Consider the following 17,783-nt stretch of genomic DNA (forward strand, 5'->3'; position numbering starts at 1 on the left):
AGAGATGTTAGATCGGGTTCAAGTCCGGGCTCTGGCTGGGCCACTCAAGGACATTCAGAGACTTGTCCCGAAGCCATTCCTCTGTTGTTTTGGCTATGCGCTTAGGGGCGTTGTGCTGTTGGAAGGTGAACCTTCACCCCAGTCTGAGCCCCTGAGCATTCTGGAGCAGGTTTTCATCAATGATTTCTCTGTACTTTGCTCTGTTCATCTTTCCCTCGATCCTGACTAGTCTCCCAGTCCCTGCCGCTGAAAAACATCCCCACAGCATGATGCTGCCACCACCATGCTTCACCGTAGGGATGGTGCTCGGTTTCCTCCAGACGTGACGCTTGGCATTCAGGCCAAAGAGTTTAATCTTGGTTTCATCAGACCAGAGAATCTTGTTATTCATGGTCTGAGAGTCTTTAGGTGCCTTTTGACAGGCCGCTTGGAGTTTGCCATGTGCCTTTTACTGTTGGTGGAGTGCGGCAGAGATGGTTATCCTTTAGGAAGTTTTTCCCATCTCCACAGAGGAACTCTGGAGCTCTGTCAGAGTGACCATCGGGTTCTTGGTCACACCCCTGACCAAGGCCTTTCTACCCCTAGTGCTCAGTTTGGCCAGGCAGCCAGCTCTAGGAAGAGTCTTGGTAGTTCCAAACTTCTTCCATTTAAGAATGATGGAGGCCACTGTGTTCTTGGGGACCTTCAATGCTGCAGAAATGTTTTGCTACTCATCCCCAGATCTGTGCCTCAACACAATCTTGTCTCTGAGCTCTGTGGACAATTCCTTCGACCTCATGGCCTGGTTTTTGCTCTGGAATGCACTGTCAACTGTAGGACCTTATATAGACGGGTGTGTGCCTTTCCAAATAATGTCCAATCAATTGAATTTAACACAGGTGGACTCCAATCAAGTTGTAGAAACATCTCAAGGATGATCAATGGAAACAGGGTGCACCTGAGCTCAATTTCAAGTCTCATAGCAAAGGCTCTGAATACTTGTGTAAATAAGGAACCTGTTCTTGCTTTGTCCTGATAGGGTATTGTGTGTAGATGAGAACAAAATTATATTTAATCCATTTTAGAATAAGGCTGTAATGTAAAAAATGTGGGAAAAGTACATGGATCTGAATACTTTCCGACTGTACTGTGCTTGCAAAACACACTCAATAAGTAGATTTTTATTATTAATGTGTGCTTGTACTGCATGATTGTGAGCTAAACATCTCTTTCCCTCTCTGCCTCCCCTGAAGATCCCTTGTGGAGGACGACGACCCTCACATGAAAGTGTCGCTGGGGTGTGGTGACATGGGCATCTCTGCCCACTTACAGGCTTCCAAAACAGGAAACACTCGCTTCTTCACAAGCAACACACACAGCTCAGTGGTCCTTCAGGTGAGCAGTAATGGATGGGAGGAAGAGGTACAGGAGAGAGACCGAGAGATGGTGTTGCTTCGGAGGATGTTCAGATTGATGAACCTCATAAAAGCCCTAATGAAATATGCCAGGGTGATTTTCATGTGCCTTCAGAGGTCCAGTGATTGATTGAAAAGCTAGATAGTCAGTATGTCTGTATGGTGTCTGAGAATCTTCCAGACAAAGGCCAAGGGTCCGATCTGGCCTTTACCCAAATCTAAAAATATCTACAACACAACAAGAAATTACACAAATGGCCCTGGGATTGTTTCCATTAGGTTTTCTGTAGAAAATAGTTTTCCAAAACCCATTGCCGGTAACAAAAAGTAGTTCCTGTGCAGCACCAAACATGCGCATCTATCTCCAACAATCTAATCTCTAGTGTATGATTTTTTTTATGCAACTCTAAATCACAAGTCATTTTTCCTTTACGGTAGTATTGCATGGTATACCTGTACCGCTGTCATATCACAGTACCAAAATGTCATGATATAAACATTTTAGAAGGAAGTAGTACCATTTCATATGATTCTACTACATTTTTCAGCCCTAGCGATCTAAAGAACCTGCTGACTCCTGTTATAAAATGTTTATGAATTCAGTTGAATTGAAGTGACAGCCACTAGTCTCTGGTATGCACAGGTCCAGTCATATCCACATCACTTTCATGCTCACATCACGTGTAGCAGCTGTAATCAGCCAGCTTAACCCCCTACCAGCTATAACCATAACTACCAGCCCTCTTTCACCTGCTTATCTCCTGCTGCTCTTCATGAGCATCTATTCCTCAGTCAGTTAAAAAATCAAATCAAATTTTATTTGTCACATACACATGGTTAGCAGATGTTAATGCGAGTGTAGCGAAATGCTTGTGCTTCTAGTTCCGACAATGCAGTAATAACCAATAAGTAATCTAACTAACAATTCCAAAACTACTGTCTTATACACACAAGTGTAAGGGGATAAAGAATATGTACATAAAGATATATGAATGAGTGATGGTACAGAGCAGCATAGGCAAGATACAGTAGATGGTATCGAGTACAGTATATACATATGAGATGAGTATGTAAACAAAGTGGAATAGTTAAAGTGGCTAGTGATACATGTATTTCAGAAAGATGCAGAAAATGATATAGAGTACAGTATATACGTATACATATGAGATGAATAATGTAGGGTATGTAAACATTATATTAAGTAGCATTGTTTAAAGTGGCTAGTGATATATTTTACATCATTTCCCATCAATTCCCATTATTAAAGTGGCTGGAGTTGAGTCAGTGTGTTGGCAGCAGCCACTCAATGTTAGTGGTTGCTGTTTAACAGTCTGATGGCTGTGAGATAGAAGCTGTTTTTCAGTCTCTCGGTCCCAGCTTTGATGCACCTGTACTGACCTCGCCTACTGGATGATAGCGGGGTGAACAGGCAGTGGCTCGGGTGGTTGTTGTCCTTGATTATCTTTATGGCCTTCCTGTAACATCGGGTGGTGTAGGTGTCCTGGAGGGCAGGTAGTTTGCCCCCGGTGATGCGTTGTGCAGACCTCACTACCCTCTGGAGAGCCTTACGGTTGTGGGCGGAGCAGTTGCCATACCAGGCGGTGATACCGCCAGGATGCTCTCGATTGTGCATCTGTAGAAGTTTGTGAGTGCTTTTGGTGACAAACCGAATTTCTTCAGTCTCCTGAGGTTGAAGAGGCGCTGCTGCGCCTTCTTCACGATGCTGTCTGTGTGGGTGGACCAATTCAGTTTGTCTGTGATGTGTATGCCGAGGAACTTAAAACTTACTACCCTCTCCACTACTGTTCCATCGATGTGGATAGGGGGGTGTTCCCTTTGCTGTTTCCTGAAGTCCACAATCATCTCCTTAGTTTTGTTGACGTTGAAATTGGAGTGGGTCTAGGGTGTCAGGTAGGGTGGAGGTGATATGGTCCTTGACTAGTCTCTCAAAGCACTTCATGATGACGGAAGTGAGTGCTATGGGGCGGTAGTCGTTTAGCTCAGTTACCTTAGCTTTCTTGGGAACAGGAACAATGGTGGCCCTCTTGAAGCACGTGGGAACAGCAGACTGAGATAGGGATTGATTGAATATGTCCGTAAACACACCAGCCAGCTGGTCTGCGCATGCTCTGAGGGCGCGGCTGGGGATGCCGTCTGGGCCTGCAGCCTTGCGAGAGTTAACACGTTTAAATGTTTTACTCACCTCGGATGCAGTGAAGGAGGGTCCGCATGTTTTGGTTGCAGGCCGTGTCAGTGGCACTGTATTGTCCTCAAAGCGGGCAAAAAGGTTATTTAGTCTGCCTGGGAGCAAGACATCCTGGTCCGTGACGGGGCTGGTTTTCTTTTTGTAGTCTGTGATTGACTGTAGACCCTGCCACATACCTCTTGTGTCTGAGCCGTTGAATTGAGATTCAACTTTGTCTCTATACTGACGCTTAGCTTGTTTGATTGCCTTGCGGAGGGAATAGCTGCACTGTTTGTATTCGGTCATGTTTCCAGTCACCTTGCCCTGATTAAAAGCAGTGGTTCGCGCTTTCAGTTTCACGCTAATGTTGCCATCAATCCACGGTTTCTGGTTTGGGAATGTTTTAATCGTTGCTATGGGAACGACATCTCCAACGCACGTTCTAATGAACTCGCACACCGAATCAGCGTATTCGTCAATGTTGTTGTCTGACGCAATACGAAACATATCCCAGTCCACGTGATGGAAGCAGTCTTGGAGTGTGGAATCAGCTTGGTCGGACCAGCGTTGGACAGACCTCAGCGTAGGAGCTTCTTGTTTTAGTTTCTGTCTGTAGGCAGGGATCAACAAAATGCCTTATATGCGTCGCGGAAGTTAGAATAACAATGATCCAAGGTTTTGCCAGCCCTGGTTGCGCAATCGATATGCTGATACAATTTAGGGAGTCTTGTTTTCAGATTAGCCTTGTTAAAATCCCCAGCTACAATGAATGCAGCGTCAGGATGTATGGATTCCAGTTTGCAAAGAGTCAAATAAAGTTCGTTCAGAGCCATCGATGTGTCTGCTTGGGGGGGACTATATACGGCTGTGATTATAATCGAAGAGAATTCTCTTGGTAGATAATGCGGTCGACATTTGATTGTGAGGAATTCTAAATCAGGTGAACAGAAGGATTTGAGTTCCTGTATGTTTCTGTGATCACGTCTCGTTAGCCATAAGGCATACGCCCCCGCCCCTCTTCTTACCAGAAAGATGTTTGTTTCTGTCAGCGCGATGCGTGGAGAAACCCGCTGGCTGCACCGACTCCGATAGCGTCTCTCCAGTGAGCCATGTTTCCGTGAAGCAAAGAACGTTAGTCTCTGATGTCCCTCTGGAATGCTACCCTTGCTTGGAATTCATCAACCGTGTTGTCATGAGGCTGGACATTAGCGAGAAGAATGCTAGGGAGTGGTGCACGATGTGCCCGTCTCCGGAGTCTGACCAGAAGACCGCCTCGTTTCCCTCTTTTTACGGAGTCGTTTTTTTGGGTCACCGGCTGGGATCCATTCCGTTGTCCTGGGTGAAAGGCAGAACACAGGATCCGCTTCGCGAAAGTCATATTGTTGGTCGTACTGATGGTGAGTTGACGCTGCTCTTATATTCAGTAGTTCTTCTCAACTGTATGCAATGAAACCTAAGATTTTCCCCCCGACTGACACAATAACAAGCAGGTCATTATGCAGTGTTTTCCCCTTACTGATACAATAACAAGCAGATCATTATGCAGTGTTTTCCCCTTACTGACACAATAACAAGCAGATCATTATGCAGTGTTTCCCCCTTACTGACACAATAACAAGCAGATCACTATGCAGTGTTTCCCCCTTACTGACACAATAACAAACAGATCATTATGCAGTGTTTCCCCCTTACTGACACAATAACAAGCAGATCACTATGCAGTGTTTCCCCCTTACTGACACAATAACAAGCAGATCATTATGCAGTGTTTCCCCCTTACTGACACAATGACAAGCAGATCATTATGCAGTGTTTCCCCCTTACTGACACAATGACAAGCAGATCATTATGCAGTGTTTCCCCCTTACTGACACAATGACAAGCAGATCATTATGCAGTGTTTTCCCCCTTACTGATACAATAACAAGCAGATCATTATGCAGTGTTTTCCCCTTACTGACACAATAACAAGCAGATCATTATGCATCTATATTCCTTCCTCCCAATCCTCTAGACAAATCACAGATAGGCCTTTGCAAATATGAGCAAATCAGCCATTCTATGAAGTATTATATTATATACTAAGCAGTGTGAAGTTCAATTCAATATGTTGGATTGAGTAGAAGTGTGAATTTCACTGCCAGGTTTTTGAGTAGCACATGCACAGAACATTTAGAAAATGGTCAATGTTTTAACTTGTTTTTCCATATATAGACAGACACACCCATGTGTTTGAATAAAACCAACTACATATTTTTTTATTTAACCTTTATTTAACTAGGCTAGTCAGTTAAGAACAAATTCTTATTTTAACCCGGACGAAGCTGGGCCAATTGTGTGCTGCCCTATGGGACTCCCGATCATGGCCGGTTGCGATACAGGGATCGAACCAGGGTCTGTAGTGACGCTTCTAGCACTGAGATACATTGCCTTACTTAGACTGCTACGCCACTCGGGAGACAATGTACTGAGTTTGTCTGATGTTTTAAGCACACTGTTTGATTAAATAATTAAGACACACACATGACTCAAGAACGAGCCCGACGGTCACACTTTAAAAAACTAGCGCCTCTGTGACTGGCGCACGTTGTCTCGCTCTCCTCTCTCCTGCAACAAAAAGGCACCACAGCAAGTGTTTATTGCGCTGTCCGTGCTGAAGCTGCTACATCATTTCAGCCATTTAGTTTAATTTTTGCTTGTGACTCAAAAGCTATGTTACCGAAATCCCTAATTTGTTTAGGAAAAACATTCCCTGTTCCCTCATCCCTTGCTCTCTTTATGTGAAACATGGACGCATTTCATCGCATCTGACCAATAGCCGATCATAGTCACATCAATAAATTGCTTATAAGAAACTCCAAACACTGTAATGTCGACAGCAAAATGAATGCTGAGGGCGTGAAAAAGAAACTCGATATGGGCGAATGTTTAATGGTTTCTCTGGAGGGAAAGGAAGTCAGATGTGTGGAAGACATTTGATTTAGGAGATCAAGAAAATGGATCTTAAGTATTATGTGTGCCAAACAGTTGCATTTTTCTGACCATTTGGAACATTGTAAATAATGATAATGACATGACTTATTATTATTATTATAGTGATGATCGTAATAATAATAACAATAAGAAGATCATAAAAAAGGAGGGAATAGGTGCGAGGGCTGCGTGCATATCTGTGATAATCACGTGCTGTTAGATTACGATATTATTTTTTTGCCTGTTTGGAACAGTGTAAACAACATGAAATAAATTATAAGTAGTACTAGTCTGTTGTAACGGAAGAAAATGGAAAGCCATTATTACAGCATAATAAATGCCAAATATGTGAAATTGCTTTATCCGACATTTTGCCATTGCATGAGACTCGGTGTACACGGAATCAGTAGGCTAGTAAAACAAACACTCAAAATGGCAACAGAAGCAGCTTTTGTCTTATTTCATTAGATATATATGCATGATTGATCAAGCAAGGCACATTTAACAGTTAGGCTATTGATTATATACCTAATTTAAATTGGGGTTTGCCCGCTCCTCAATTTTCTTAGACAATTGGGCTAAGCCCTATTCGCACGGGGCTAGTATTACTAGACAACGTTGGTGTTGTAATTATTACACCAGAATGTACATTATTCCAGAGGACGGTTCGGATGGGATTAGTTTTTTTCCAAACTGCTCCCTGTAATTATTTCATTTTTTTCTAATTAATTGACAGTTATAACGGACACCTGGAGTTTTATTTTCTAGGTGTGAAGACAAGTCCAGACGATAAAAGGGCTACACTGATAACTCGAGCTTGGTTCCCAAATTTCTAAACCTTACCAAACCGTCTGGTATAGTGTCGAAATAATATTTGAATTGAGGAAGTGTGATCATAATCATTAGGATATTTTAGCGATCCGCATTAGACGTCCTAAATGCCCCACAGCCTTCAGATGTGAGCTAAACAGTGCACTTGCTCTTGAGATGCGTTTTAAGTCTGTGGATGCGAAAGTGAATTTATTATTTCCCAACATTTAGGTCAGTTGTATGCTGCTTTGCATCTATTAACAGAAATGGTTACATTAAATAGACGCAATATTTTTAACTGATTCATTTGACAATATTCAATTCATACTCACAAAACGTATGAACAAAAACATTCACTGTGAAAGTTGATACATGTAGGCCCTTCAAATATTTTGATGATGCGCAGCACTTCATTCAATTTATCGAATCCGTTATTGTTTTCTTGCTCAAACTGTTAGAAACACCTGTCAAACTCAGACATTTATCTCAAAACACAGGGATGTCGATTCGCATAGGTCTAGTATTATCAGAGGACCTTTTGAGTTCGCCAAAAAAACAGTACAAATTACTGACATGGCAGATTCGGACTGGACTAAAATGACAGATGTGGTGTTTTGTGCTTGGTCACATAATTACATTACCCGACCACACCCAGCAAAACTAATCCCGCCCGAATAGGTTTTAAGGCAAGGACTGCCTCCGCAGCATTGTTCTCAATCCCAATATGATGGTTAATTTTGCTATTATGTACATAGCAACATAGAGAAAGGCGCATTAATTATACGGCGCACTGAAGATTGTTTCAGAACTGTATACAGTGACCATATCCAATGCGGGATAAAGCGCATTTGTTATAAAATAATTTTGGATTTATTAGTGTTGCACCATTATTTTTTGACATAATATAGCCATGTACAATTTCAGTATCACATGTCTTAAAGTGATGGACTGTGCCATCCCCGTGGCATCCGCAATGGATTAGTCCTCTGAGACAGGTGCCACAGGTGTCTTGACTGCTTGACTACATGCTGACCACACCGCTCCATCGCATGAGTTGCAAAATGCTTGCGCACGCCAAAGTGCGTCTGCGTTGCCAAGCCCTAAAATGAAGTCCGTTTTATTTGTGATGCTGAACACGGTGCAATGCCTGCATCTCCCATCTACTCATTGGTTTATGGAAGCATATACCCACATGCCATCTCCTCATTGGTTATACCCACGTGGGTGATTAAAAGTTGGTCGGTTGTGGTAATACACCTTATTATGAAAGTTAGATGCCAATTGCCATATAAAGTCCAAAGAAGAAAAAGCCTGGAAGGAGGAGAGATGACTGGAAATGATTCGGTTGACCGTTTTATGTGTGGCTTAATTGTCAGAGTAGAGGACCTTGTGCATTTCAGGTAAAATAACAACTCAACGTTTATATCCCAGGACAAATTAGCTAGCAACAGCAAGCTAGCTAATAGGACAAATTAGCTAGCAACTGCAAGCTAGCTAGCTAAATTGCCATACATGTTTAATCCTTTTCGACCTGTCCCTAAATTAATATAATTCTTTTGGAGTTTTTGCCATTTCAACCTGCGTCTTGTGCTCGTGTTTGGTGTGGGGGGACATAATCTATTTGCACATGATGGCACACGCATGCGAGTGTCCGGGTTTGGGCATGGTAGAAATCTCTGTCGACCAAACAATGGACATGTCGACTAAATGGGGTCAGCCTTAGAAAAAATCTGGTGAGTTTTTTTCACAATGCAGTGAACGCGTCACCTTTATATAATTCTAACAATCACACCCACACTAAGAACACGACTCACCCACTCTAATCACTGGCACATCTGAAGTAAGGATGTGATGCGTGTGGAGGGTCAAAGCACATAAATAACGGAATAAATCAGGGTCACGTGTGCAAGCTGGTTAAGATAAGACTGGACTTTCATACCCATTCACTGCATTTGATAAGGAGGATGATCAGTCAATTATTCCGTTGACTCAAAGGGAATTATGTTCTAAGAACATTGAAAACGGTCTGTTATGCTCTCTACAAAGAGTTGTCAAACTGTGTCTTCATGAAGTTGGATTGAAATCACGGAAATGGACTGTTCCCTCTTGTTGAAATGGTCTACTTTTTTCATTGCACGCATAGAACAAGATGTCTTCTGCATATGAGAAGATAAAAAGAAAGCGTAATACAACTGAATTGTAGAAGAAATCCATGATATTGTTTATATACAGTAGCTAGTTGGAAGGGAGAGACATGGTGAGTGAGTCATTCAGTGAGTCAGGCTCCAAGGCCTGCCTTGCCCATGCCAGTCTCTGTCCACATGTGAAGGTCGTCACGGAGAGAGGGGCCCCCAGGCCAGGCAGGAGCTGGCAGAAAGCTGTTGAACTAGTCAATGTGTGACCTTTCCACACTGTGTGTATTCCACAACCTGCCACTATGATGGAGGTGTGTTGTGTGGACGTGTTGTTAGACAGAGTGCTTCAAAGGTTTCCTTTCAACAGTGTAATAGCCTTTTAGCTGGTGAATAGTTTTTATACCTGCTGTTGAAGAGCGTATTATTGTGTTGAAAAGGTCTCAGGAACACAGCACAGAGTGGGTGTATACGTGTGATTTAGCCCAATGCTGATGTGGGTTGTCACTTAATCACATTGACACTGTCTCTGTCGTTGCTGCAAGTAGGGCTGTGATGGTCATAGAATTTTGGATGATGGTAATAGCAAAGAAATAAAAACGTTTTTTTAGATGCACATGGCCTCCTTTCCTCTACTCCTGAATGCATGTGCTGCCATAGAAATATAATTAATTTGTCGATGATGGTATAATGGGTGGACTGGTGGCCATTGCGAGTGTAACTATAGCAGCATCTCATTAGTGGAAACCAAGACTGTTCTCAGGGCAGGTCTGGTTGTAGCTAGCACAACTGTCTGTGATCAGTAGTACCATAGGGCAGCGCACAATTGTCCCAGCGTAAACCCGGGCTAGGGGAGGGTTTGGCCGGGGGGGGGGGGCTTTACTTGGCTCGTCGCTCTCTAGCGACTCATTGTGGCAGGGCGGGCGCCTGCAAGCTTACCTTGTTTATCAGGTAAACAGTGTTTCCTCCGACACATTGGTGCGGCTAGCTTCCGAGTTAAGCAGGCAGGTAATAATTAAGAAGCGCGGCTTGGTGGGTCATGTTTCGGAGGATGCATGAACTCGACCTTCACTTTCTGAGCCTCTTGGGGAGTTGCAGTGATGAGACAAGATCAAAATTGGGGAGAAAAGGGGGTAAAATGTAAAATATTTCTCGTTGAATAATAACACTTTATTGAAGAATCCCTACTGTTGACCAATCACCGGCAACGGGGCGTAGACTTCGGCTACCGACTTCGGCTTGCATCAAAAAAATACAAATAAATTACCTTGCCGAAGACCAAAACAAACAAAAACGTCATAAAATGTTGTCATAATATATACACAAACTGTTCCGAACGGTTTCAGATGGGAAGCATGCAGACGCGTTTAGACTCTACTGTGGGTTTAACGACACCATAATTGTCCTATTTAGCTAACATCGACATCAGTTTTTCCTCAACATAAGAACGTTTTAAAAAATGTTGCTGGAGTAATGACTTTGTATTCGGAATGTCAAGGAAGCCGTCTAGAAACAACCAATTTGACCAGTAGAAAATGTGATATCATTGCTACATATTGCTATTAAACCGGGTGAGCATTATAGTTCTGTGGCATATTCATTTAACATGTATTTGTCTGGTTTTACCCCCCAAAAAATATTTTCCTGGGAGGAATTTACATTAAATCAATATGAAATTTAAAACGTGCTGTAACATTTTCTTTATGAAGGTAGACAAATAATGATTTTAGGGATATACGTGTTTTATTTGCAGGAAGGTTGTCAAGAAACGGTAGCGCTGTCGTGTAGAGATTGAGTTAGGATCATTCAGTCTCTGTGTTCCAGTCTGGGCTATAGGGAGCAGGTTGAGCCCCTTCGGAATGAGGCCATGGTTCAGGACAGATAGGGTCTCTCCACAGTACACAGAGCAGCTTTCTAACAGGCTGGTCTCTCCTGTCTCTCTCTCTCCCTCCTTCCCAGGGATTTGACCAGCTGAGGATAGAGGGATTACTGTGTGATGTCACGCTTGTGGCGGGGGACGGAGACGAAGCCTTCCCAGTGCACCGCGCCATGATGGCCTCCTCCAGCGACTACTTCAAAGCCATGTTCACAGGTAAGACAATATTCCTCTGTCTCTCACCCGCAGCACAAATCACAGGATGGGATAACAGCATATTGTGTTTAAAGTTCATTAACAGACTGAGTGATCAGAGGATTAGCCTGCTTGTCACACATCCGTCAATCACTCTCCACTCTGGGGCTCTGCAGCTGTTAGCATTGTGTTGTCTGGTTGTTGCGAAAATCTCCTTCTGATTGAAGCACTCTGTGTCTGTGTGTCTGTGTGTCTGTGTGTCTGTGTGTGTGCCAGCCATGGCGAATCAGAAGGGCGTTGTTGGTCTCTGTCTTGTTTCTCCTGCCTGGTTGATGGAAATATTATTAACGTGTCAATCTCCCTGAAAGAGGCTTCTCCCAAAGTGCTTTCTCTTTAAGCACAATGTGAATCCTCCAGGGTTTAAGATGCTGCTATTTACTTCCTCTGTCATCTCTACAATCTGACAAGCTACACTACATGACCAAAAGTATGTGGACAACTGCTCGTCGAACATCTCATTCCAAAATCATGGGCATTAATATGGAGTTGGTCCCCCCTTTGCTGCTATAACAGCCTCCACTCTTCTTGGAAGGCTTTCCTCTAGATGTTGGAACATTGCTGAGGGAACATTCTTCCATTTGGCCACAAGAACATTAGTGAGGTTGGGCGATTAGGAAGCACTGAATTGTGTAGAATGTCATTGTATGCAGTAGCGTTAAGATTTCCCTTCACTGAATCTAAGGGGCTTAGACCAAACCATGAAAATCAGCCCCAGACCATTATTCCTCCTCCACCAAACCTTACATTTGGCATTATGCATTCGGCAGGTAGCATTCTTCTGGCATCCACCAAACCCAGATTTGTCCACCAGACTGCCAAATGGTGAAGTGTGATTAATCACTCCAGAGAACGCGTTTCCACTGCTCCGGAGTTCAATGGCGGCGAGCTTTACAACACTCCAGCCGACGCTTGGCGTTGCAGATGGTGGTCTTAGGCTTGTGTGAGACTGCTCGGCCATGAAAACCCATTTCAAAAAGCTTCCGAAGAACAGTTCTTGTGCTGACGTTGCTTCCAGAGGCAGTTTGGAACTCGGTAGTGAGTGTTGCAACCGAGGACAGACGATTTTTACGTACTACGGGCTTCAACATGTGGTGGTCCCGTTCTGTGAGCTTGTGTGGCCTACCACTTAGTGTCTGAGCCGTTGTTGCTCCCAGACATTTCCACTTCACATTAACAGCACTTATAGTTGACCTGCGCAGCAATTTGACAAACTAACTTGATGGATTTTATACACCTGTCAGCAACGGGTGTGGCTGAAATAGCCAAATCCACTAATTTGAAGGGGCGTCCACATACTTTTGTATATATAGTAGAGGTCGACCGATTATGATTTTTCAACGCCGATAACGATTATTAGAGGACCAAAAAAAGCAGATACCCATTAATCGGCCGATTTCTTTTAGATTTATTTGTGATAATGACAATTACAACAGTACTTTATGAACACTTATTTTAACTTAATATAATACATCAATAAAATGTAGCCTCAAATAATGACATGTTCAATTTGGTTTAAATAATGCAAAAACAAAGTGTTGGAGAAGAAAGTAAAAGTGCAATATGTGCCATGTAAAAAAGCTAAAGTTTAAGTCCTTGCTCAGAACATGAGAACATATGAAAGCTGGTGGTTCCTTTTAACATGAGTCTTCAATATTCCCAGGTAAGAAGTTTTAGGTTGTAGTTATTATGGGAATTATAGGACTATTTCTCTCTATACCATTTGTATTTCATATACCTTTGACTATTGGATGTTCTTATAGGCACTTCAGTATTGCCAGTGTAACAGTATAGCTTCCGTCCCTCTCCTCGCCCCTACCTGGGCTTGAACCCGGAACACATCGACAACAGCCACCCTCGAAGCATTGTTACCCATCGCTCCACAAAAGCCACGGCCCTTGCAGAGCAAGGGGAACAACTACTCCAAGTCTCAGAGCGAGTGACGTCACCGACTGAAACGCTATTAGCGCGCACCCTGCTAACTAACTAGCCATTTCACATCGGTTACACCAGCCTAATCTCGGGAGTTGATAGGCTTGAAGTCATAAACAGCTCAGTGCTTGAAGCATTGCGAAGAGCTGCTGGCAAAACGCATGAAAGTGCTGTTTGTATGAATGCTAATGAGCCTGCTGCTGCCGACCATCGCTCAGTCAGACTGCTCTATCAAATATCAAATCATAGACTAAATTATAACATAATAACACACAGAAATATGAGCCTTTGGTCATTAATATGGTCGAATCCGGAAACTATAATTTCGAAAACAAAACGTTTATTCTTTCAGTGAAATACAGAACCGTTCCGTATTTTATCTAACGGGTGGCATCCATAACAACCTTCAATGTTATGTCATAATTATGTAAAATTCTGGCAAATTATTTTGCAACGAGCCAGGTGGCCCAAACTGTTGCATATACACTGACTCTGCATGCAATGAACGCAAGAGAAGTGACACAATTTCACCTGGTTAATATTGCTTGCTAACTGGATTTATTTTAGCTAAATATGCAGGTTTAAAAATATATACTGCTCAAAAAAATACTGTTCAAAAAAATACTGTTAAATAAAGTTGAAAAAAAGAAATCGGTGTCCAGGAATACCGATTTCTGATTGTTATGAAAACTTGAAATCGGCCCTAATTAATTGGTCGACCTCTAATATATAGTGTACCTTACCTTGAATTAGACATCGGGCCTTTTCCCCAGGCGTTAAGGTTTTGATTTGCCTTGTGCTTTTAGCAAAATAATAAGGCTTTTCACAAGACAATGCAAATATTGCATTCATCACGGAGATGAACCTGGGGTTGTTTAGAAATGTGCTTTATTTTATTGTACAATGCCTGGGAAATCATTTCTGTTAACAGCAACGATATTCAGCATTTCGGTTTTTCTTGTTGTAGCTTAGCAACTGCCTCACTGATTACATGAATAGAAATAACTGATAGATGGAGTTATTCCCCAAAAGTTAGGAAATATCATGTCCTTTTCTTAACAGCCAAAATTGGAAAGCCTTAATACATGTAAGTGGTTCAACAGATATTTGACAAGTGTGCAGCCTATCTGAGCGGTTCACAAGTGTTGTTGAGCTGAAATAGATGTGTTAAGAGGGAAGTGAGTCACAGTTTATGCCTGTAGTAAGGAGGGGAAGTATGCTGCTGCGACGCTGGGCAAATGCTTTTTACTGCAACTCACAGCCCTTTCTGGGTGAATTATGCAACAGTCTCCAGGCTTTGGCGAATACATTTCCTTTACATGCAACCATAATGGTAGATGTGTGAAAGCTTGGTGAGGTGGCGTCTGTTTCTTCGGTTAGCCTTGACTGTCAAAGGTAGAGCTCATAGGTGATGCTGTTCTGTTTTTATCTGACTGGTGCATTGTATAATGCTTCTCTCTCGCCTCATCACGCAGGTGGAATGAAGGAACAGGATTTGATGTGTATCAAGCTTCATGGTGTCAACCGAATAGGCCTGAAGAAGATCATAGACTTCATCTACACGGCCAAGCTGTCTCTCAACATGGAGAACCTGCAGGACACACTGGAGGCAGCCAGCTTCCTCCAGATCCTCCCGGTGCTAGACTTCTGCAAGGTCTTTCTCATATCTGGGGTAAGGAACCTAACACAACCTGCTCAGCCCTCTAGAACCAGCCAGGGGGGTTATACTCAGCAGTTTAAGATATCTGACTACTGTACCCTACTGCTTACTTTAATATCTACATTTGGTCTGCAGTAAAATCACTGTGTAAAATGTGTTTGTGTAGTGTTTCTGTGTGTGATTGAGAGTGGTTGCTTCTCACTGCTTCCCCTCTCTCCTTGGCTGCAGGTGTCCCTGGATAACTGTGTGGAGGTGGGGCGCATCGCTAACACATACAACCTCACCGAGGTAGACAAATACGTTAACAACTTCATCCTCAAGAACTTCCCCTCGCTGCTGGGCACGGGGGACTTTGTCAAGCTGCCCTTTGAGCGGCTGGCCTTCGTTCTGTCCAGTAACAGTCTGAAGCACTGCAGCGAGCTGGACCTGTTCAAGGCTGCATGCCGCTGGCTCCGCTATGAGGATGGGCGCATGGACCACGCCCCCAAGCTCATGAAGAACATCCGCTTCCCCCTCATGAACCCCCAGGAGCTCATCAACCACGTGCAGACTGTGGACTTTATGCGCACAGACAACACCTGCGTCAACCTCCTCCTGGAGGCCAGCAACTACCAGATGATGCCCTACATGCAGCCGGTCATGCAGTCAGAGAGGACGGCCATCCGCTCAGACAGCGGCCACCTGGTCACCCTGGGCGGCGTCCTGCGCCAGCAGCTGGTGGTCAGTAAAGAGCTGCGTCTCTTTGACGAGAAGGCCCACGAGTGGAAGGCGCTGGCGCCCATGGACGCCCCCCGTTACCAGCACGGCATCGCTGTCATCGGCAACTTCCTCTTCGTGGTGGGAGGCCAGAGCAACTACGACACCAAAGGCAAGACTGCGGTGGACACGGTGTTCCGGTACGACCCGCGCTACAACAAGTGGATGCAGGTGGCGTGCCTTAACGAGAAGCGCACCTTCTTCCACCTCAGCGCTCTCAAGGGACACCTCTACGCCGTGGGTGGCCGCAACGCTGCTGGAGAGCTGGGTTAGTTTAATTCACCAGGGTTGGTTTATCACGCTGCTTTTAGTCCTGCTCTGATGCTTAACATATCTGGGTATATTTGGAAAGGGACATCTCACAGGAAATGGTAAAATGCAAGGCACAGCAGTTGTCACAACTTGATGGTATAGCACAGGTGGCTGTGTGATTGTGGCATAGCCCTGGACCAGGCAGAGTGTAGGATGAGATTAGGGAGGGCTAGCTGCAGCCAGACCCTGTGAACGACTGCAGCAGAAACCTCAAGGTGAAGGAGGTGGTGGTCAGGGTGGAATGTTTGTAAGTAGCATTGCAGGATACTGTGATCTGATGTCAGTGCTCAGCTCAGCACATAGACACTCAATGCAGAGTGCCACCCTACTACCTCGATGCAGCCCTGTAATTGTAGGGGACAGGCTGGCCAGGTCATGGGGGGGGGGGGGGGCTGCACGTGCGTGCATGAGTACACTCTGAAGGGACAGTCTCGTTGGCTGGTTAGTGCCTGTTATCCTTGGGAAGCCAGTCTGGCACTCAGACATTCAATCACTTGTTTCAAACACAGAGTTCAGCCTTTTGAACATAAATCGTTTTTGATGTAGCTATGCGGAGGAGGGAGGGTTTTGAAACTTTGATTTGTTCCTGAGGTTCTGTCAGCTTATTTTAAAAGATTTAAAGAACATGAAAGGCTCCCCTCAGTCAGGGTGGTTTGAGAGTACAGGATGGTGATGTTTGTGTGTGTGTGTGCATCTACAGTGACATACGCTAACACACAACCATTTGTTAACATAAGTTCTGATGGATGATGTGGTTATATTTTCAGGTTTAAAGGACATCCATCCTGTTTATACCTCTATGGCCTCTCTCCATAACTGTCCATGTGAAAGCCTGTCATATTAATCCACTAAGACCGCCAGAGTACAAACATGTGAGGAACAATGACAGCACAGCTATCTCTGATGTTTGAATAATGAATTTGTAGGACGGTCTTGTAAATATAACAGCATGTAAAAGAAAGCTCTTGAGCACTCATTTGCATGTATACCTTAAAGCAACAAGCACTCTAAGGACAAGTGAACATGTACTTGTTAGCTGGGACTATTACTTAATTTTTAAGCTTTGAATATTTTTCAGAATGCATTTTTGCAAGTCATCAGTTATTGTTTAGGAACTGTGTAGGAAGTAGTAGATAGAGAATAGAGAGAGAACAGATGACTGATTAGTAGGGTTCTAATGAATCACTAAATGCCTGGTGCTGCCGTTTTAGTCTCCCAGTAAAGTTCGCTAAAGATATGTCTTCTTCTTCGAATGATATGGACTGTTAATGTTAATTAGGCCTAGGCTGCTTCCGTTTGACAAGTTCTCACAGGAAATATTGGAGAAGTGAACACTGGCCTTAGTGAGATAATGATGACAACGTGATGTAGTGATGCTCTGAATTGGAAACCATCCATTTGGTCCACTGGGACTGCTCTATCAGACCTGTAGCCAGAGCTCTTTGTATCTGGGCCTAGGTTAAACCCTATAGGTAGGTCCCAGGGATTAGATCCCAAGGGT

At 43.7% G+C, this 17,783-nt stretch overlaps 1 protein-coding gene across 7 annotated transcripts in view; it reads left to right on the forward strand.

Moving 5' to 3' along the window:
- Positions 1-17,783, forward strand: part of LOC135544260 (kelch-like protein 13) — a 73,163-nt gene that overhangs the window by 41,821 nt on the left and 13,559 nt on the right. For all 7 annotated transcript variants that reach the window (XM_064971734.1, XM_064971737.1, XM_064971735.1 and 4 more), the window contains 4 exons: positions 1,233-1,374; positions 11,454-11,586; positions 15,030-15,226; positions 15,443-16,238. In XM_064971734.1, coding sequence (XP_064827806.1) covers positions 1,233-1,374; positions 11,454-11,586; positions 15,030-15,226; positions 15,443-16,238 — 1,268 coding nt within the window. The remainder of the gene's footprint in view (positions 1-1,232; positions 1,375-11,453; positions 11,587-15,029; positions 15,227-15,442; positions 16,239-17,783) is intronic.

This window comes from Oncorhynchus masou, chromosome 8 (genome assembly GCF_036934945.1).
Source record: "Oncorhynchus masou masou isolate Uvic2021 chromosome 8, UVic_Omas_1.1, whole genome shotgun sequence".
In the NCBI taxonomy this organism is placed as follows: domain Eukaryota; kingdom Metazoa; phylum Chordata; class Actinopteri; order Salmoniformes; family Salmonidae; genus Oncorhynchus; species Oncorhynchus masou.